The 22,999-nt window shown below is 42.9% G+C and overlaps 1 protein-coding gene across 1 annotated transcript in view; it reads right to left on the reverse strand.

Annotated features, from left to right (window-relative positions):
- The window catches only part of adgrb2 (adhesion G protein-coupled receptor B2), a 341,301-nt gene extending 320,596 nt beyond the window's left edge, over positions 1-20,705 (reverse strand). The window contains 1 exon segment of the mRNA XM_073821334.1: positions 19,892-20,705. Within this exon segment, the coding sequence (XP_073677435.1) occupies positions 19,892-20,705 (814 nt within the window).
- Positions 20,706-22,999: the final 2,294 nt, after the last annotated feature.

Genomic DNA, 22,999 nt, shown 5'->3' on the forward strand with positions numbered 1-22,999 from the left:
TCCTATCTAAAGCTGTCGAGGAGCTGGATCTTCAATGGTCTCCTCCCGAGGAGCCCTCTAGGAGCCGGTTGGACGAATGGTTTCTGCCGGGGCGCCGCCAGGCCCCTCGTCAGCGAGCTTCGCCATTCTTCCCCGAAGTCCATGACGAAATTTCTAAGTCCTGGCGTGCTCCATACTCAGCCCGCCTCCATACTTCCTCTTCTGCTGCCCTCACTACGGTCGACGGCGCCGAGGAAAAGGGCTACGAGAAGCTGCCCCCGCTGGACGAGTCAGTTGCTGCGCACCTTTGCCCGCCCACCGCTATCGGTTGGAAGGCGAGGGCGTCACACCCGTCTAAGCCTTGCAGGACGACCTCTACCCTCGCTGGACGAGCGTATTCGTCTGCTGGACAGGCAGCTTCAGCGCTTCACTCTATGGCGGTACTCCAGGTGTACCAAGCAAAGCTCCTCCGCGGTCTGGACGAGTTGAGCCTGGACGATTCCCCGCTCAGAGAAATACGTAGCGCTACGGATTTGGCGTTACGCGCCACGAAGATGACGGCTCAGGCGATCGGGCGATCGATGGCCAGTTTAGTGGTGCTGGAGCGCCACTTGTGGCTTAACCTTACGGAGATTAAGGACGCGGATAAGGTCGCCTTCCTTGACTCCCCCATCTCGCCGACCGGCCTGTTCGGCCCAGCTGTTGAGGGTTTCGCGGAGCGCTTCACCGCGGCGCAGAAATCGTCCCAAGCCATGCGACACTTTCTGCCAAAACGCTCAAGCTCCGCAACGGCTCCTAGTCGCCCCAAGCCGGCGCCGACTCAGCAGCCTGCAAAAGCCACGCCCCCAGCTGCGCAACCAGCTCCTCAGACGGAGCTCCGTCCACGTTCACGCCCAGCCAAGCGCTTTCCCTTCCCCAAGCGCCAGGGACCTCGGCCAAGAGTGGTGTTGGACCAGGCGCCGCCAGCATCTTCCTGATCTCAACAGCAGGAAGAGGGAGGGGCCAAGTCTCGCAGCAGCCGGACCAGCCCCCAAAGTGCCTCTTTTGAACCCTTCTACACTCCGTTCTGTTCCGAGTGTAAGGGAACTCATGTTTGTAAACAATGTAGCTGTAACTCACGGGCCCTTTGTATCAGCGCCCTTACAGCAAACCGCTGTGATAGCGGGAAAAATAAAAAACAAACATTTTCAAGAAAAGAGCAAATTTCCTCTTCCAATGCTTTCAGACAGCATACAGCTGTGCGAACCATTGCAGCCCCTAGCGACACGATCCGTGGCATGGCAAGCCATCCCCGGAGTGTCAAAATGGGTTTTGGGTATAATAGAACGAGGCTATGTACTCCAGTTCGCTCGAAGACCTCCTCGCTTTCATGGTGTGATCACCACCTCAGTTCGCAGCAAAGACGCAGACGTCTTGCGATTAGAGGTAAAGAATCTGTTGGCCAAGGGCGCCGTGGAAACGGTCCCCCCAACACAGAGCGAGTCAGGTTTTTACAGCCGTTACTTCCTCGTTCCAAAGAAGGATGGCGGCCTACGTCCCATCCTCGACCTCAGACAGCTGAATCGCGCCCTCATGAGACGGCCGTTCAGAATGCTTACACTAAAACAGATCCTCTCGCAGATACGCAAAGGGGACTGGTTTTGTTCACTGGATCTGAAGGATGCATACTTCCACATTCAGATCGCCCCCCATCACATGCAATTCTTGAGATTCGCCTTCGAGGGAGTGGCATATCAATATACAGTCCTTCCGTTCGGACTGTCGTTAGCCCCTCGCACGTTTACAAAGTGCATGGACGCAGCACTTTCCCCTCTGAGACAGATGGGAATCCGCGTCCTGAACTATCTGGACGACTGGCTCATCCTAGCCCAGTCAGAGAGCGAGCTAACACACCACAGAGCCTTAATCCTCAGCCACTTAGAGTGCCTAGGACTCAAGGTCAATTTTGCCAAGAGCGTGCTGTCTCCCAGCCAACGCATTGCGTTCCTGGGAGCAGTTTTCGACTCACGTCAAATGAAGGCAGCAGTTGCGCCGCAGAGAGCCCAAGCCATTCGCAGGCTCGCGGCTTCCTTCAAAATAGGAGCCCTTCGCCCACTCAAGATTTTTCAGAAGATGCTCGGCCTTATGGCCTCAGCATCTCCAGTACTTCAGTTGGGTCTGCTTCAAATGCGCCCCCTGCAGTTCTGGTTGAAACCAAAGGTTCCTCCTCAAGCGTGGCGTTTGGGACGCCAGCGCATCAAGGTAGATCGGGCCTGTATAGCAGCCCTGGCTCCTTGGAGGTGCGCTCAATGGATGGAACAGGGCGTTCCCCTGGACTTGGTGGTCAGAAGGAAAGCGGTCTCGACAGACGCCTCCAACTTAGGTTGGGGGGCGCTGTGCGACGGCCAGCCTGCTTTCGGCCTATGGTCGAAAGCGGAGAGTCGCCTTCACATCAACTGCTTGGAAATGCTAGCAGTATGTTTAGGCCTTCACACCCTTCTACCTGCACTGAAGGGTCACCATGTCTTAGTCCGTTCGGACAGCATGACAGTGGTGTCCTTCATAAATCACCAAGGGGGCCTCTCGTCGAGACGTCTATTTACGATGGTAGAACGTCTCCTGACATGGGCTCAGCTGCACTTCCGCTCTCTAAGAGCGACGCATGTGCCAGGCAAACTGAACCAGGGAGCAGACATGTTGTCTCGGAGCAACGTCTCCTCAGACGAATGGACGCTTCACCCTCACACGGTTCAGCAAATATGGGCTGTCTTTGGCAAGGCGCGAGTAGATCTTTTCGCCTCAAAAGACAATCATCACTGCCCAATTTATTTTTCGAAGGAACAGGACGCATTGACCCAAGAATGGCCCAATCTCCTGTTATACGCATTCCCTCCTATCGCTCTGCTGCCACAAGTCATCAGGCGAGTGCGGGAACAGAAACTCAAAGTCCTGTTAGTGGCTCCATTCTGGCAGAACCAGCATTGGTTTCCAGATCTTCCCAGGCTGCTCTCAAGAGCACCATGGGCCATGCCACTGAGACGAGATCTCTTAACACAAGCGAACAGAACGATATGGCACCCCCAACCGGAATTGTGGGCGCTGCACGTTTGGGCTCTAGACGGGAGCCTTTAAGTCTCCCTGAGTCGGTTTTGAGTACTATTTCACAAGCTAGAGCACCCTCTACGAGGCGGCTCTACGATCTCAAGTGGTCTGTCTTTTCCGCCTGGTGTTCCACCCGCGGTACGGACCCAATTTTATGTGACATATCTGTGATATTGTCCTTCTTGCAAGAGCTGTTGGATAAGGGGAGATCCCCTTCTACGCTCAAGGTCTATGTTGCAGCTATAGCGGTATTCCATGACCTGGTAAACGGTCAATCTGTGGGAAGAAACGACTTGGTCGTTCGTTTTTTAAAGGGGTCAAGGCGGCTTAATCCCCCTCGCCCCGTCACGGTTCCGTCCTGGGACTTACCCACAGTATTGAGGGCCCTGAAAAGCCCTCCCTTCGAACCGCTTCAGTCCATAGGCCTTCGCCCCCTGACGTTGAAGACTGCCCTGCTATTGGCATTAGCATCAGTCAAACGCATGGGTGATTTACAGGCGCTCTCTGTGAGCCCCGTTTGCTTGGAATTCGGGCCAAATGACTCCAAGGTCATCCTGAAGCCAAGGCGTGGGTATGTTCCCAAAAGTCTCTCTACACCCTTTAGAGACCAGATTATTTCCCTTTTGGCTCTTCCTCCTGCGGAGCAAGACCAGGGATTTAACCCTCTCTGCCCTGTCAGGGCTCTGAGATGTTATATGGAGCGTTCTGCCCCTTTTAGGCAGTCAGAACAGCTGTTTGTATGTTTTGGTGGCCGCACCAAGGGGTGTTCGGTCACAAAACAGAGATTATCCAGATGGATTGTGGAAGCCATCACGCTGGCTTACTCCTCTTTGGGCCTACAATGTCCCATGGGAGTAAGGGCCCATTCGACTAGGGGCATCGCCTCGTCTTGGGCGTGGTCTAGTGGGGTTTCCATTGCAGAAATTTGTGCGGCGGCAGGCTGGGCCTCACCGTCCACATTTGCTAGATTCTATAACTTGGACGTTCCAGTCTTACAGACTCGGGTCCTTTCCACATAGTGGTATGTTGTTACCAGTATGTTATATATAGTGCATCTTGGCCTCTGTGGAGCTCCAAGTGTACTTATTCCTTGGAACGGATGTTTATCAGGCTATCTGATCGAACAAATTGGCCCTTATTAGCCCTTTAGTGCTAGGGTCATGTTAGTCGTTCCTCTACCTTAGCAACGGCGGGATTGTACTGGTTCCCCATAAGCGTCTTTCAGACGCAGTACGAGTGAAAGTATCGAAAGGGAACGTACTCGGTTACTTTCGTAACCTCGGTTCCCTGAGATACGGGAACGAGTACTGCGTTGCTGGCCGTGCTAGGTAGCTGCACGACTCAGTCGTCGCTTCAGTCGAAGTACCTGAGTTCCCTATGGCGAAATGCTCGCTTATATAGCCAGATGCTCCGCCCCTTTTGGCGCGATCGGGCGCGAATCATCGCCATAGGTTTGTGCATCTCCGCTGCCGAGCCATTGGTTCGTTTCTTTAACACTGCACGAACCAATGGCTGTGCAGTTACACTGCGTTATTGAAATGCTTCAGTCTCAGGAGAAAAGGAGCTTTTCCCATAAGCGTCTTTCAGACGCAGTACTCGTTCCCGTATCTCAGGGAACCGAGGTTACGAAAGTAACCGAGTACGTTTATTCAAGTGCGCTGTCTCTTTTATCTGGGGCAAGAACGATGCTTCTTTTGCGAATGAATAACTCTTTTGAGACGATTCTGAAATCCTGCAAAAAATCCTGCAAAATGGTCTGAATCCGGTCTGATGCTAATTCTGGAAATTCTACTGTTGGCCTGAAATGAGGATCTTTGGGCGATTCCACAGGTATTTAAGTAATAGTTTATAGTAGTGGTAAGCTAGATCGTCTGTCACGTGAAATGTGTAAAATGTGTAAAATGTGTTTCTTTATGCCATTTATTCCTAGTTTGAATAATGTTTTGTCTTGATTGTCTAATCTGTGTAATGGAATTCATAAACAGTTCACCCTTTTTCCCTTTATTAGGTCTAATCAACATTATTAATCATTATTACAATATATATCTAAAGTAACTAGAAACTCGCTACTTAAGTATGGATTTTTAATTGGATGCTTTTTTACTCATACTCAAGTAACTATTAGGATGGTTACTTTTATTTGAGTAATTATAAGTACTTGTTTGTACTCTGTACTCTGTTTGTGACATTATTTAACACCCAAAAAGCCATCGTAAAGCAGGTGGTAATTGGCATGTTAATTTCCAACCTATTTTGAGTTAAAGCATGAAATATTATAGTGTTTTAGAAATAGTTGGGTTAAATACAACTGCCCAGAAAACTGGGTCAAAACGCTGAACGCTGGGTTTGTTTTTAACCCAACATTTTTAGAATGTAGATAAAAGTCCTTTTAATTCAGTTTGATTCACTAATGAATCATTCACATTGATCTGTAAACTGGTTTGACTAATTCATTTAAAACAACAGATTCAAAAGAACAGTTAGCTAACAAATAAGAGAAAAGCAAGACTCGCAAGCTAGATTTATTTAACACAAAAGAAACACTTAATAAATATAATTATGAATATTTTAGAAAAGGAATTTGCCATGAAAACACTTTTTAATTGAATGTATTTTATTTTTTCTTAGCACTAAAGTTTACATAGTTGATTATGATAAGGTGGCAAAAAAGAGACCAAATATGTCTAAAAATGATTCAGTATGAATCAATTCTACAATAAAGAACCATTGCTTCTATAAAACAGATTTTGTATTCACAGCTTTTCCATGACCGTAGGATGACTCTAGATGACTCTGAAACACCTTTTTAAAAGTGAAAGAGAATAAGCAAGCCAAACCAAGGATTAGAACACCTGGCTGAAAGGTGTAAGAGACAGCAGCAACGACCCTGATCTTAACCTACTGGCACTCTTGGTCAAGGGGAACCATCTGTGGACAGAAGGCCGGTGGAAGGCCGAAGGAAAGCCAGACTCAGATCGCGGATCAGTCCCCTTCCTCCGCCTCTGCAGCTCAGATCAGCAGTGGAACCAGAACTGAGAGGACTCCTCTATCCATCATAATGACACTGGCAATGCTCACAAATCTCTAACAACAACACTGCAGCCTTGCCCCCGGCATTGCCCAGCTCCACATAAAATTCACACATACTGTTCACACACTACACATATACTACCTTCAATAAGCACACATATACTCTGAATAAATGCTTTTGGTATCCATACCTATTGAATTGCACAGAACCATTGGATTTTTACACATTATAAATGTTTGATTGTGCTAGGTTGCAGGGTTGGGGTCAATTCAGGAATGAACTCAACAATCCCAATTCAAAGAAGGAAATGGAATTCAACAACAATTACAGGAAACAGAGTTGGAATTGAATTGGAATTACAGGAAGTGGAATTCAATTTTTTAGCATTTATTTGTGATTGCATTTAGAGACATATATTTGAACTTTATGATGCTTTACAATAACAAAATACCAAGTAATGTATGAAATAGAGTTGATCAAATGCAAGTAAATAAAAAAGAGAACTGTACATTATGAATTAATAATTAAATGACAGTGGTGATAAGCTTCTGGATGTACTATACATTCAATATATGATTACCACATAACATATGTATAAACTCACACAAAAAATGAGTCATGTTCATTCATGTATTTCATTCACTTTTTATTGCATCGAATTATCATAATTTCCTGAAATTTGGCATGTGAAATGATCATGCTTAACATACTAAACATACAGTACTTTGTATTTCTTTTATATGTTTGTTGTTTATGTGATTTACAATATTTAATGTACTATAAACTATTAAGCAAATCAAGTCAAATTATTTTATTTAGCAACTCAAGTGGAATTTAGTGGAATTTATTTGATTTCAATTCTGTTTCCTGACATTCCAATTCAATTCCGATTCCATTTCCTGTCAGCTGCATGCAATTCCAATTCCAATTCCATTCCAGGAAGTGAATTGGAGTTTACCATTCATTCTCAATTCAATTCATGAATGGCCCCAACCCTGCTAGGTTGAGTGTATTTAAACTTTTATATTATAATGTTTTAATTATTAACAATACATGCAATAATTATGATGTATTATTGAAGCACAGTTTACCAAATTTAACTTCCATTCCATCCCAACAAGCTCAGGAAATGCAAAAAAAAAAAAATTGGAATGCACACACAAAATCAGCTAGCCTTCCCATAACATTATGCAAATTTGTGTCCCCAAGTTGTTGGTTTTGTAGAAACACTGGAGGGCTGGCTAACAGTTTGTGAGTCTCTCTTGGCACAAGCATACACAGAAGCACACTTATTATTCAGAGAAGAGTGAGTTATATTGATTCAAGGTCTTGAGTCCAAATAGAGAGACAGAAAGTGTGCAACTATGAGAGTGTGTGGGCACTAAAGTTAATAAAATTAGTCAGACTAGCATTCAGTCCATCTTCTTTCCTTTAGTAGCAACAGTTGTACTACTAAAGTCGCTAGCTACATGTATTTCTAGTCATCATGAAGCTATAACAGTACTGTGGGAAAATTAATTGTTGTGCAGGTGGTGAAGGCACCCTGCTATCTCTGACAAAAGCAGCTATTTGATTGCTTTCAAGGATTTTTTGTCAGCTGTTATTCAAAATAATTTACCTGCTGAACTAATTTGAGGCTGAATCTGTCTAAAGATTAAGAACAGGTACACTTCCAGGTCTAAGAGGTGGTCCTAGTAAGTAGGGCTGCACGATAAATCAAAATGAAATCGCAATCGTGATTAGGCAGAAGCAGTGATTGTAATGCATATATTTTTTTTTAAAGAGAAGCACGGTTCTGTGATCAGTGGTATATCTTCACCCTAAGGCCAGAGGGCGCTCTCCAAATATGCTGCGAAGAATAAACAAAATATTTAATTGCTTTCATTGATTCAACGTGACTAATAAACACATGACTGTGACAATATATGGTTTGTCTGAGTACCTATTATTATAATTTTCATTATAATAAAGTATGTCTATAATGCAATGACTTTATCACTTTATCTGCTTAAAATATTATGAAATATGTTGTGTGCCTTATTCTGTGTAAGACGCCACATCATCTTACAAAAGGATTTATTTCAAACACTCGACTGATATTATGAACTGAATTTGGAGTAAAATGTGATGTTTTATTAACAAGTTTTGGGAGGAGCTTGCACAGATAATTAACACGGCCAATTCACCCTTAGCGATCACTCTCCCTATCCAATCAACACAAGAAAAATCCCTATAAATATCACAACATTCCTACCTTCATCATCTCTTGTCTTGTTAACACTATGGCCCATCCAACCACCGTGAACATGTCCGAGATCGACCTCTATCCAGAGGATAACGCCTTCGAAGAGGCACCAGTTCCCGCAACTCAAGCCACCACCGCCCCGCAGGATCCTCCAACTGAGCCCGCGGCTGCACCACGGGGCCGCAGGCCTTCTCGCGCCGCCGCCGCTCATACCCGTCGACGCCAAGCCACGTCGTCACCGGCACCCTCCAGGCGTCCACCACCTTCCCCGGCATCTTCCTACGCCTCAGCTCTCTCTTCCGCCCCAGCCACAGGGAAATGGACCGTGGTAGGACTGCGGCAAGCGCTCGTTAGCGCCGGCGTCACCTTCCCGCGCTGAGCTACCAAAGCGGATCTCCTCGATCTGCACGCTTCGCTCCGATTGGGCGAATCCTCCAGCCTTACCCCTCCATCCAAGGCGGACAGAACGAGCGGGCTCCGCTCTACTCCGCTCGGCCAGATCAATCCGCCAGTCCCGCAGGGACGGGTTCCCGGCCAGGGCGCGCCAGCAGATCGTCAGCGAGTCTAGGCCGTGCCCCAGTCGCCGAGGCCGCCAGCCCCCGCCCCCTTCTGCGTTCAGCCGAACGCCAGCACGCCGCTCACGGCCCCAATCACAACTCCATGGCTTCTTCAAGCCACCGCGTGCTACAGCCTGAGCCTCACCAGACTCCCCTTTCCTTCCCATGGCCGGCAGCGCCGCCATCCCACTCCAGCGCAAGTATCCCTCCACAAACGGCACAAGCCCCAGAGCCCGCCATTCCTCCCCTCCTCCCTCCTTCGTCCTTTACAGGGTTTACGTCTAGCGCGTGCGTGCCGCCGCTAATGACGCAAGCCTCAATGCCCGCTATTCCCCCCCTCCTCCCCTCTTTGTCATTAGTCCCAGGAATCGCCCCAAGCGTGAGCATGCCTCCGCAAACAATAACAACAGCCACTTTTCCTCCCGTCCAAGCCCGCTTTCCTTTCTCGCTAGCCTCAGCGACACCCCTGCCTGTTCCCCCAAATGCCTTAGCCCTGGAACCACCCCCAGTGCCCATTTCCATCAGAAACCAGATCCTATCAGAAATTCAGATCCTTGGCACCGGAGGCGGACCCACTCCCGACCCCAGTACCTCCCTATTCAGAGCTGATATTCCCATAAACCTCCCCCTGAGACCCCTCCTCGAAGCTTCCCTCAATTCCATTCTCCAAGCCGTTTCCCCCAGAACCCTCCAGTCCTACCTAACAGCATGGAAATGTTTCAAAACATTTCACGCGGCTTACAAGCTAGCGTTTCCCGACTTCTCCCTGCTAGCTATTACCTCCTTCATCTCCTATCTCAACGCCATCAAAAACCTCCAAGTCAGCTCCATTAAAGGATACCTTAGCGGGATCCAATTTTTTCATAAACTTCTATACGGCTCACCTTTGACCCAAATTACCAATTCCCAGACAGCCCTATTCATTAAAGGTATACAAAAAACCCACCCCACCCGCCCAGACACCCGCCAACCTATAACGCTGAAAATATTATCCAAGTATTATCCAAAGCCTTCTTCCCACACTGCAGCAGCAGCATTCGTTCCCGCCGGAGCCTCTATTTATAACCTTTCTCTGCCGCAGCAGAGCCCGCTTCTGCAGAAGCCTCTAGCCCTCTTCCCCGCACCGCAGTGCCAGCTCCCGCAGGAGCCCCTAGCCTTCTTCCCACACTGCAGCAGCAGCGTCGCTCCAGCCGGAGCCTCTATTTATAACCTTTCTCTGCCGCAGCAGAGCCCGCTTCCGCAGAAGCCTCTAGCCCTCTTCCCCGCACCGCAGGAGCCTCTAGCCTTCTTCCCACACTGCAGCAGCAGCATTCGCTCCCGCCGGAGCCTCTATTTATAACCTTTCTCTGCCGCAGCAGAGCCCGCTTCTGCAGAAGCCTCTAGCCCTCTTCCCCGCACCGCAGTGCCAGCTCCCACAGGAGCCCCTAGCCTTCTTCTCAAACTGCAGCAGCAGCGTCGCTCCAGCCGGAGCCTCTATTTATAACCTTTCTCTGCCGCAGCAGAGCCCGCTTCCGCATAAGCCTCTAGCCCTCTTCCCCGCACCGCAGTGCCAGCTCCCGCAGGAGCCCCTAGCCTTCTTCCCACACTGCAGCAGCAGTGTTCACTCCCGCTGGAGCCTCTATTTACAACCTTTCTCTGCCGCAGCAGAGCCTGCTTCCGCAGAAGCCTCTAGCTCTCTTTCCCGCACCGCAGTGCCAGCTCCCGCAGGAGCCTCTAGCCTTCTTCCCACACCGCAGCAGCAGCATTCGCTCCCGCTGGAGCCCCTATTTATAACCCCCCACTACCGCAGCAGAGGCCGTTGCTGCAGAAGCCTCTAGTCTTCTTCCCCGTATTTCAGCAGCAGCTTCAGCTCCCGCAGGAGCCTCATCCTCCTTTTTGTAGTTCCCCACTGCCGCAGCAGTCCCCTCCTCCATAGGAGTTTTTTCCTATTTTTTCCCCAACAGTGCCCGCAGGAGCTCCTCCCTTATCTCCATCCGTGCATCAACGCCCACTACGAACGTCCAGCATCCCTTAAGTCCAAGCTTTTTGGGGGGCTATTTGGCTGCTGTCCTGCGATTAATTACTAGCCCTTTGGGGAGCGCTTATAGGGTTCGGGCCAGTGCTGAGCTCGGACCCCTCCCCCTGGGCGGGGGAGAGCCCCGGGCTCGGGAATGACTACCGAGCTCGAGGCCCTCTCCCGGACAGCACGCCAAATACGCACAACCTTTCGTTCAGTTTATTATCCGTAAGAGGGAACTCGTGAAGTGATGTTTTATTAACAAGTTTCGGGAGGAGCTCGCACAGATAATTAACACGGCCAATTCACCCTTAGCGATCACTCTCCCTATCCAATCAACACAGGAAAAATCCCTATAAATATCACAACATTCCTACCTTCATCATCTCTTGTCTTGTTAACGCCCCTCCTCCACCACGTCTCCTCACCTTCAGCCCTTAAGGGGGAGCGCTTATAGGGTTCAGGCCAGTGCTGAGCTCGGATCCCTCCCCCTGGGCGGGGGAGAGTCCCGGGCTCGGGAATGACTACCGAGCTCGAGGCCCTCTCCCGGACAGCACGCCAAATACGCACAACCTTTCGTTCAGTTTATTATCCGTAAGAGGGAACTCGTGAAACGTTATTAAATGTGGTATTTTCACGTGCTTTCAGATGTAGCATCATTTACTACACAGAGCTATGCAAACAGCTGTCATAATCACAGAACCATTCCTTTATTGTGCGATTAAATCATCTGCGATAATGAACATGATATAGTGTAGCTTGCCAGTAAACTACAGCTCTGTGTAGTAAACGACACTACATCTGAAAGCATGTAAAAATACCACATTTAATCAAATGATTTACTCCAAACTTACTTGCTGCTACTGAAAGCAGGTGCTGGCGATTTACTACTGATTACACAACCGGCTTTACTGACAAAATGCGCAAGACAATCGCCTCCGTGCAGCCATATTAATAACTGCCAATTGTCACATCAAGGGCCGTCATTAATGAATATTTTGGTAATCGAGTAATCGGTCAATTATTTAAATGATTAATCGAGTAATAAGATAAATAAACATATTTTTTGTGATAAAAATAGACCTAAGCTAACAATAGCCTTTAAAATTACTAAAAAATGTAGCCCAACTGTGTAGTGATCCATGGAACACAGCTTACACACAAAAAAAAAAAGCAAGCAGCTTCTGATGGTCAAAGCAACAACTTTGTATGACCAACTGGATCTGTTGTGAAATCTGTGCTGGAATATCGTTTGCCCTCACATAGAATTCAAAATTGTGTGGATTTCTATTGAAATTACTGGAATTCACCCACAAAAAATTGCCAAACAGTGATAAATGTGACCGCATCTTAACAATAGAAGTGGCTGATGGATGGTAGCCAGAGTAGGTCAAACTCATGATTCAAATGCCCACACTTCTCAGATTCAAGTAGTGCTACAGTAAAGCTAAATGTATCTAATGCTTGATAAAGTAGTTAATTACACAGCACTGAAGCTACAAAACAATGACTCATTGGAAATGAATCATCCAAATGAAACGATTCACTAAAATGACTCACACTTCAGAACACTACATTTGAAGGAGAACATTCTAGGAGAAAGTGTTTGATTATTAACACAACTGGTTGTACTGCAGAATATATACATGGCAAACACACTGTGACATAAAAAATATCTATATTTTGTCAAGCCAAGACTATTTGTATAGTGCTTTCACAAAATAAACGGTTTCAAAGCAGCTGTAGCTTTACAGAAAATCATGATGGTAATGTTTATAATACCTAAATAGTCTTAATAGTCACATTTAGCAGATTGCAGCTGGGTGATAATGGTTTACATTTGAAATGGTATAAACAACAACACAATTGAGATTTGCTATATAGCGCAGTTTGCCAGTTTGCTTTATATGAGTATACTGTATATATACGGATAAATATAAGCTAGTTTGTAGTTTGCAATGAAGTAAACTATTTGGCTAAGAGTGTATTGCTAGTCAAAGCTATACTATTTGTGACCCTGGACCACATAAGGGTCAATTTTTAGAAACTGAGATTTTAAATAATCTGAAAGCTGAATAAACAAGCTTTCCACTGATGTCCATTGATTTGTTAGGATAGGGCAATATTTGGCTGAGATACAACTGTTTGAAAATCTGGAATCTGAGGGTGCAAAAAAAAAAAATTGAGAAAAAGTTGTATTATATTTATGGTAGGAATTTTAGAAAATATCTTAATGGAACATGATCAATAAAAATCAATCATTTTGACCCATACAATGTATTGTTGACTATTGCTACAAATATACCAGTGCTACTTATGACTGGTTTTGTGGTCCAGGGTCACATTTTGGGTAATAGATACTATTATACTACTAGAGATGTAGTAATGCTAGCAGCTATGATAGTTAGGGCGTAAAATCAACTATTAAAAAAAATAATTAGTTGCAGCCCTTATGCTTTTTCTTTACACCTCTACACTGCTTAGAACATACACTGGCATCACAATTAGCAAAGAAGTATTTTAAGAATTCAGAGAAACACACCCAGATGAATTCAAGGTAATAGAGTCTAATGATGTCTTTCATGCTTCATATAACCTCTGTTATTTCACCTTGTATTCATTACCCATTCCATATGTCAATGATGTAACAGACAGTGCGCTTGAATGCCAGCTGGGAAGAAAAAAAAAACTGCAGCATAGTCAAATTTCAAAGAAAGACTCAATATTCCCCTCAGACCAACATGAGAAGTACAGCTCAAAGAATTCTGAGAAACATCAGAAAATCAACACAAAAAGCCACAGCTCAAACATTGACCCAAACTGGCTTCTCTGCATGCAATTCAGCAAACCAGCAGCAGTCTACTGTATTTCTGATGACAAACAGCAGGAGTTTACAACCTTTACAGAACCCAGGGTTCACCAAACCAGTCACTCAGCCAATTCAAGGACAACAAGTTTATAAAAATAAAAAAAGACAAAGAAAGCTGGAATTTTATAAGTCACACAAACCGCAAGATGGAAGAAAAGATCTCTTACTAATTTAACAATTACCCATTTTATTTATTGCTCTGAGGCAGAAATAGACTTTCATATTTAAGATTTATGCAGTAATGCCAGCGAGAGAAAATCAAAATAAGAAATGCATTCATATTTGTGAGATACAAAGCCACATTTGTGCCATAAAAACTTACACTGTGAGATTAAAAAAAAACCTAAATCACAAAAATAAGTCCCACTGTGAGATAAATACGCAATTTATTATAGCTATTAGATGACAATTGTGACTTAAATTAACAACTGCAAAACATAAAGTCACATTGTCTGAAATAAAGAAGTAATTGTGAGATATGAAGTCACACAGGGGGAAATAAGTCGCAATTCTGAGACAAAAAAAGTTATTAGAAGTTAGAAATGGCAGGAAACTTCATATATCTTCTCCACAGACCCCCTAAAGTACCTTGTTGAAAACTCTGGCCAAATAGAAAGGCTATAAACTAAAACCATTGAGAATGGCAGAGCTTATGAGCTGTCAGATATTGCGATCAACTCCAGCCTACAAATGCCTCTGTACTTGCCAGTTTGTTTCTATTAATTCCTTCAATTTAGACAAGTCAAATTTGACATTTACTAAATATATGTGTGCAATTTATACACATGTAGAAAACATTCAACATTCGCCACTTATGTGGAACAGGGACCTCCAGGAATGCACAACGCACAAGACGCTTTATAAAGAGAGAGAGACTTTAAAAAAAAAAAAAAAAACACTTAATGGATGTAATCAAACAGTGATTACATCAACATTAACTCTAGCACTGTAGATAATGCAGCATGGCGATCTGGCTTCTTCTGCCTGCAAGCTGATGTTTCAGTCTACTGGAAACTAGATCAACATCACACACATACAATCACACCAATTAGCCTCTATTAGCTACAACACTAGCATAAAAAGAAGATATGCTGTAACAGTGTGTGGATTTCATCCGCTTTCGCCAACCAAATCTCAAGGCTGCGGCACACGGAGGAGCATGAAGTTCCATGTTCGCATGGGCTTTGAGCAGAAGGATTGTCTCTGATCCAGAGATGAGCTAGAAATAATGGAGACAATTAAATAATTAGTCCAATTAAGCCTTCAGATAACACGCCTGAAATTAAATCATTTGCACACCAAGGTATGGTGACAGCTCACAGAAACAAACTTCGTCTGTGGTGGGTTCATCTCCCATCTAAACAAAAAGATTTAATTGCGGTTTAACATTTGCAGATTATGGTAGAAAATGTAGCGCCCACAGATCTCTGATGAAGTGCCTGCAGAATGTAAAGTTGGCTGTCTTTCACAAAACAAGTGGATTTTGAAAGATTTCAAAAGATATTGTTTAAACAAGAGGCAAAATGTGTATCTTTTTAGCTGAAGTATTCAATTACTAACAAGACAAATGGTATAATTTAGTATAAGGCGCACTTAGTCGTTTTGAATTGTGTTGTGACAACAAAAAGCAACATCAATAGGCCATATTGGTAGACTGAATGCAAATAATGCCACTGAACCGAGCAAAAATGGCCTATTTTGCTAATTACTGCCATGTTTTGGGCTGTACTACAGTAATACAGTAATACAGACTTTCAAAAGTTATAACAAATCAAGGAGAAGAGTGCAAAAAACTGTCCGAGGAACAAAAGGCAATTGTGGTTGACCAAACTAAACCAGGATTTCCAGGGTCAGAATCTTAACGACATTTGTGCTCTTATCATTTCCAGTCAGGTAGGTGAAATATTAGGCTAATATATTTAATAATACTGCTTATATGTATCTTTATCACCTATTAACTTTAGTTTGTCAAAATAGTGCACCCTTCCCTGCTTACTAAGTCCTTCTCTATATTATATAACAACTTCCACATGTTTTTCCATGGCTTAGCCAGCATAAATTAGCAGAACAACGTATTCAGTAGTACATTAGTACATTAATCCATACTGTTGTTTACATCTAAGCATCGCCAGTATGGCCGCATATCCGGGTAACTGACCAAATCGTAAGTGCAAACTCTCTATAGAATATTAAGGTACAGTAGGCCACCATGAGATGACCCACACCATGTAAAACTAAAAAGATACTTTTATTAGGTGATAGCTATGAAGATATGATTGGAGCCCTGACATTACTTTAATCATATTTCTCAATGGTTTAATCATTTTTTTTTTTAACATTTTCTTTTAGTATCTTAATCATATTTTTACAAAAAATAACTCATTACGTTTTTTTTTTTTTTTTTTCAAACCTATTCCACAGATTTCAGCAGATTTATTCTTACTAAAAATATCAAAAAGTGTGCAGCATCCTTGTGGGTCTAATTATCACATCCACCTTATTTTTAACATAAGAGCAGGTTAAGCCATTTGTAACTTCAATGTGAAAGGCTTCCAGGTGTCATTTGCTTCTAGTTATTTTTAGCTGTACAAAAAAGCTTGTTATGCTGCTTAATACTGTCAACTGCTATTCTTATAATGTTATATTAAAGGGATAGTTCATTCAAAAATGAAAATCCTGTCATTAATTACTCACCCTCATGTCGCTCCAAACTCGTATGAGCTTTATTTATCTTCAGAACACAAATTAAGATATTTTTGATCAAATCTGAGCTTTCTGACCCTTTCTGGGTTTGGAACAACATTATTTAGAACAGAATTTTCCTTTTTGGGTGAACTATCCCTTTAATTTATTGTCATAATTATAAACACACTAGTTTGTAGCACAAATAGTTTACTGCACTTTGTTTTTTTCTGGTTATTTACCTATAGGAGCTAATAAAGTCTTGCACATTTACAGAAAATAGCTCGCATACTTCTGCATTTCAAAATAAGGCAGATTATTACATTACATATTAGTTAGACGCATATGCCTGAGTGCTCCAATTTTCTGTAATTTTAAATAACTGTGCAGGGTGCTATATATCCGCTATTCCAGAGTGGCCTAATTATGGAAAAAAGATCCCAGTATACACCTAAAAATACTGTCAACATCTTTCAGGAGAAGAACTCTCCATGCTTGAAATTGGCTGGTGTCAGTGATGTCAGCTTTGAGGAGAAGGCCGTTTAATGTGCAGTCTTTGCAGGCGCAGGAGAAGGAGAAGGCTGCATCTCTGGCACATTGGCAGTGTCCTCCTGTCTGGCACAGCCAATCAGCATGCTGACTCAAGGGAGGATAAAACTCAGTGTGGCTTTAGCTGAGAGGCACTAGAGCGAGCCAGGAAAAGCCCAGCTGAAGCATGCGCACATACATGTCCTCTCATTCTCACTTGCCTCTTCTAGTCGCTTCTTTTTCAGTGTCAATAACACACTTTCTGATTGTCTATTTCTCTCGAATAGAAACAAATGCAGAATGTTCCTATATGCGACAATTTGCTAATGAAGTCTATCAATGGCATTGATCGACTACATGGGTCTGATAAGCTGTCAGTCGGGGCAGTTTTTGAAAAGCACCCCGGGGGCCAGAGGGGAAGTTGACCTGAATAATAGCAATACATAAATAAATACTTTTTTTTAATTCATCAACAAGGCCCATGAACTGTCTTCTACCTCTTTAGAGGGTTTGCACTTACATTTCGATTTGGTTAGTTACCTGGATGCGCAGCCATATTGGCAATACTCTGATGTAAACAAAAGGCATGGATTGCACGATTGATTTACTACTGAATACTTTGTTCTGCTAGTTTATTCAATCTAAACTATGGAAAAAATTGCGGAAGCTGCTAAATCTTATAGAGAAGGACTTAGTGAGCAAGAAAGGGCGTAATAATTTGACAAACTAAAGTTAATAGGTGGTAAAGATGCATACGTAGGAACAACACAAAAGTTGTAAAGATTCTTGCCCTGGAAATCCTGGTTCAGTTTGGCAAACCACAAACACCTTTTTTTCCTCAGACAGTTTTTTCGCTCTTTTCCTTGACTTTTTTTAATAACTTTACAACTCCAAATGTTTTTCCTGGTCGGACCGATTAGTACAGCCCAAAACATGACATTAATTGACCATTTTTAGCAGCAATAATCAGCAAAATATGCAAATTTTGTTCGGTTCAGTGGCATTGTTTACATTCAGTGCCGTAAATATGTCCAATTGTTGACACCAGTATGGCCGATTGATGATTGGATAACCACCCACAAACCTGACACTTAATGTGACACAAATCTACAACAAAAGTGACAGATTTTCCATATACTGTATATATACAATTTTAAATGCGGTCAGCTGGCATGAACAAATCTCCACAAACATCCACTAGCAATAAATCTATTCCGTTCGTTTCTGTCGCAACCAGCCACGACAAGTCGGCAAAACATTTTGTCAAACAATTGATTCTATTTCTTTCACCATACTTGAGCTACCAAAATCATGCTACATCACTGTATAGTTGTGATTTTAAACATGTCAATAAACAAGAAGTTCATATCAAGTAACTTACATTTTAGATGCAATAAGTCTAGTTACTTTGTCCATATTTGATCCGCCAACGAATAATCCAAACAACCACAGAATCCACCTGTGTCTCTGAGCCTCTGAGTGAATCAGTGTTACTTTAACAAATCGATTGAATAAATGATTCAGTGACTTATTCATAAAGAATGATTCACTTATCTGTTTCAGTCCTGAATTACTCAGTAGCTACATTTACATGGACACTTTTTGCTTCCATCAGAATTAATTCATTCTGATTGATGAATCCGAACGTAGTGTTTACATGAATGCTAAATAAAGTAATTGGGTCGATATGCGTGTTTATATGTCACAAGCTTCTGATCGAATTCAATCTTTTGAGAGTGAAAACATTATCATTAATGACACTTTATTCACCAGAAAAGACAGCTTGCTCTGTGCGTCACACGTCATTACGCTATTTTTACATTACTGCACATGCGCAGTACTTTCCAGTACTTTTTGTTTTCAATTCGAAATGTTTACATGTCCTCTCGCTCGGATTACAAAAGGAATAAACCACCCCTTACAATCCGATCAAAGTTTTAATCTGATCTAGACAATTTAATTCCTCTAGTCCTATTACGATTGGATTATTAGTGTCAATGTAAAATGCAGCTAGTGTTCATGAACAAATCAGATTGATTCAATTAATCATTTTTTTTTCCTGAATGAATCAGTGGTTTGAACAAATCGTTTCAGTGACTCATTTCTGAATGAATCCGTTTCTTTGAACAAATTAGTTGAACGAATGATTCAAACTTACTCATAACACATGCTAATATTGGAACTATATAATAGTACATTATTGCGATAAATGTACATTATAGTTACAATACTTGTGTGGCAATAATAAAAAAAGGTTTGATAGAATTAATGTTTTATTTCTGAAGGATTCAGGGATGTTAAGTGAATCAGTTTAGTGAGTCAGTGAGTCGTTCATAATACAGTTATTTGTTGCCATCTACTGGTGTAACAATAAATCTTTCAGAAGAGTCCCTGAAATCCCCATTACTACTACACAGACAAAGACAATTGATTCAGTTCCAAGTGCTGTACTAAATATCAGAGCTCTCGAATCGCTGCTCAACCAATCCAATTCGAGGACCAGATTTTAACCTTGCAAAATAAACACCAAGACGTTTAGATTCTACTGACAAAAATGATTTGTCACTAGACTTATTCAACATTAAGTAGCACACGTTTAGAGGTGTAACCTCCCCACCCAGTATCAACAGGACCAAACAGTGCAGCCAAGGGGAGTCAGTGATTACTATTTTATCACAAACACTTATCCTGATTGGAGGCAGTTCCAAGCACTTTAAAGTTACTTTCCCTTTTGTAATTAGAGGCTAATAATTGAAATATAAAATGAGCTCTCCAAATCAAATCAAGCTGAAAGTGAAACACTTTGCTTGTGATCCAAAACGAGCCCATGGTTACCCAATCAAACTAAGCAGCTTAATTGATTTTAATGGAGCAGGCTGTAAATGAAACAGCTAGCAGCTGGTCAGGAAGAAGCTTGGCTTACCTTGCCGGACATCCCTTGGTGCTATAGCGATGCCGTTCTTTGAATGCAACTGTGTGACACAACAGTCGTCGGGTGGGGATTGCAACACGCTCGCGCTGGGGTCTAAAGAGTGGTTGTGGGGCACAGTAGGCAGCAGAGAGACCGGAGGAGCCGTGTTGGGACACACGCATCCCGTCTGGGTGATACTGCAGCTCTCCGTTTCCCATCCTGAGCCGACGTGCAAGCACTCCTCAAACCATCTGCACAGGACTCCACAAGTAAACTGACTTGAATTCTCATTATTTATGAGCAGAACCTCTACGAGCCGGAAGTCCAGAGTTTCCGCCGACAAGGGGGCTTGGCCCTCGGACGTCCCATCTCCGCTGTCGCCATCTTTGTTGGGATGAGTGGTCAGGCACAACTGCACAAAGTTCTTATCGAACTGCAGGAAGGTATGGGGTCCTGGGACCTTGCAAAGCTCGACGGCTTCTGCGTCCGAGGGGAAGCTGGGCTGGTCTGGGGGGCCACAGGTCTGGTTTGAGAGGTAATGGTCCAGGGGCAGCACCAGCGGGGAAAAAGCTAAACAGGCGCCAGCATGACGATTGAAGCGGAAATAGAGTGAGTACTTGGTGGGGTCAGGGTTCTCCACAGTCCAGGAGCATCCGGATGCCAGAGCCGACGGCCTGGGAAAGAGGTCCCTGAGCGAGAAGGAGCCGTATAAGACCCCAGCCACCAGAGAGGAGCAGGGGACAGCCTGACCCAGCGGCTCCACAGCCCAGGCCAGTGCAAAGAGGGATGACAGCACAGACAGACAGAGATGACCAGCAGTGTTCATCCTATGTCATTTGTCCTGCAGGGGGAAGAAAAAAATATAAATGAGTGATCCAAACACTATCTCAGGGAGGTCAAACAACTAATTAATTAATCTGTCAAATATTTCTTTGATTAATCAGATCATATCTTGCTCATTTTTCTTCTTCAAAGAAGTTGCATATTGCAATACAAAATGGTTTAAACTATAATAGTAACAATGTAAAGTGATAAAAATGCGAAACCTTTCAGTTTGATAGCAGCTGAATAGTTTAAATAACCAAAATAGAACAAGACAGATTTACTAAATATACTAAATACTAGATTTACTAAATATCTTCATGGAACATGATCTTTACTTAATATCCTAATGATTTTTGGCATAAAAGAAAAATTTGTCATTTTGACAATTTACAAATTACCCATGCTACTTAAGACTGGTGGTCCAGGGTCACATAAAAATAGAAATATAGCATCTTGTTTACATCAAGTGCAAATATCATTACATGTTATTCACACAAAGTATAAAAAGCATAAAGTGCTAAATGTGCTAAAATGTAAATAGCTGAGCAATGAAAGTTGGTTTAAGCAGAGATACCCTTTGCCTTAACATATGTTCTCATGAAAAGTTTTTATTCCAAATAAAAGTTCTGTTTGATTGATGCATGTTTAAAAATGCAGCCATACGGACCTCCAAATACATGCACGTAAACACATACTTTGCATATCAAAGTTCACGTTTCAGCTTTTAAACCTATGAGTTTGCATAGTGAAATAACAAATGTGGCTCAAAGTGTCACAGATTGACCTCTTGGCCTCTTTCAAAAAACACAAACCAAAAAGCTGTATGGTTTTTGAGTGCTGTGGGGTCCATAGTAATTTTGCCTGATCAAATGGAAGACTGCAATTAAAACACTGATGTTAGAACAGACTGCTTGAATTGTAAGCACAAAATAGCAAGACACAAATTGTGCCCAAAAAAATCTAAAATGCTTTTAGCATAACAAGCACTTATCAAAATATGACCACGCCTGCATAAACAATCATATGCTACACATATGAAATTATGTTCATGACAGCTCGTATTGATTTTCTTCATCACTAATGAATATTCTCCAAGTACAACATAAAGACACAACAAATCAATTTTAAAATCCATCGCTGATCATTTTTATTTATTATCAATTTGTCATCCCAGCCCTAAATACCTGGTTTATCGTGACAACTCTCAGAAGATTTTAGCAGTGTAATGGATATGACAATGTTAATGTATTTGGTCATGGTGAAATAGGCTTGCTTATGCTGCTGAATTGCTGCTGCTTTTGGTTATTGCTGTTGTTGTAGATTATTAACGCTGCTGCTGCAAAAGCAAGTACAGGAACTTGCTACTGTTAATACATATGGATATATGTGAGTGTTTAAGACATACTATTGCTGTACAAATAGCATATAAAATAACCTGTAGCAGATCTATACAGGTGGAGCTGGGGAGTTGGAGGGTTTCAGAGGAACTCTAAAAGCACGCCGCAAAATGCTCTAGTGATCGCTGATCAGCCATATAAATGTAAAGCAGTAAGCTCATTGGCTGCTTATGTAATATGAACCAATCAGCTTGTGCCAAGTAGTTTAACCCCTTAGAATTCCTGTCAAACTTAACTCAATGCAAAACGTTCTACGGGTGAAACCTAAGGGGTTAACACTGCAAATATCATCAGTTTGCATTAACAACCCATCAGAGTACATTAGAGTCAGAGTCTATAGAGTTTTATGATAGAACTTGGCATTTAACTAAAACCCTTACTTGAAACATTTTCTTGCTTTAACCTTTAAATGCATGAATGTTTCGCCAATCATTATTACATATTCAGGTCTTTAGCGACCCAGACCTGTATATCCAGCACGGATGGATCTCTAACTTCTGCAATAGCAAAAAACTCCCTTGATATTTTCGGAACAATTACAGAAGAATAAAATAAAGCATATTTCGTTACCTTTTTGCATCTGGCTCATATTCGCGATCTCAAACATATTCTCAAACCTATCGTTTTCAATAACTTCAAATTCAATATTTTGATTGCTGGCAGTTTATTCACCACATCCATCATCAAATAACAATGACATTTGTATTTTATTGCATACAGTAATTGCTCTGCAGGAAAGCCATTCAAACCAGTTCAGTTTTTGCTGATGATATTCTTTTGTTTTATGCCTGTGATAATTATGAGTGAAACATCACATCATTATTGTCCATCAAAGTCGAGGAATAAAGGTGAATTGCACGTATTAAGTTATCAGATATTTACATATTTTTGTTCACAA

The sequence above is a fragment of the Garra rufa genome, chromosome 17 (assembly GCF_049309525.1).
Source record: "Garra rufa chromosome 17, GarRuf1.0, whole genome shotgun sequence".
NCBI lineage: Eukaryota > Metazoa > Chordata > Actinopteri > Cypriniformes > Cyprinidae > Garra > Garra rufa.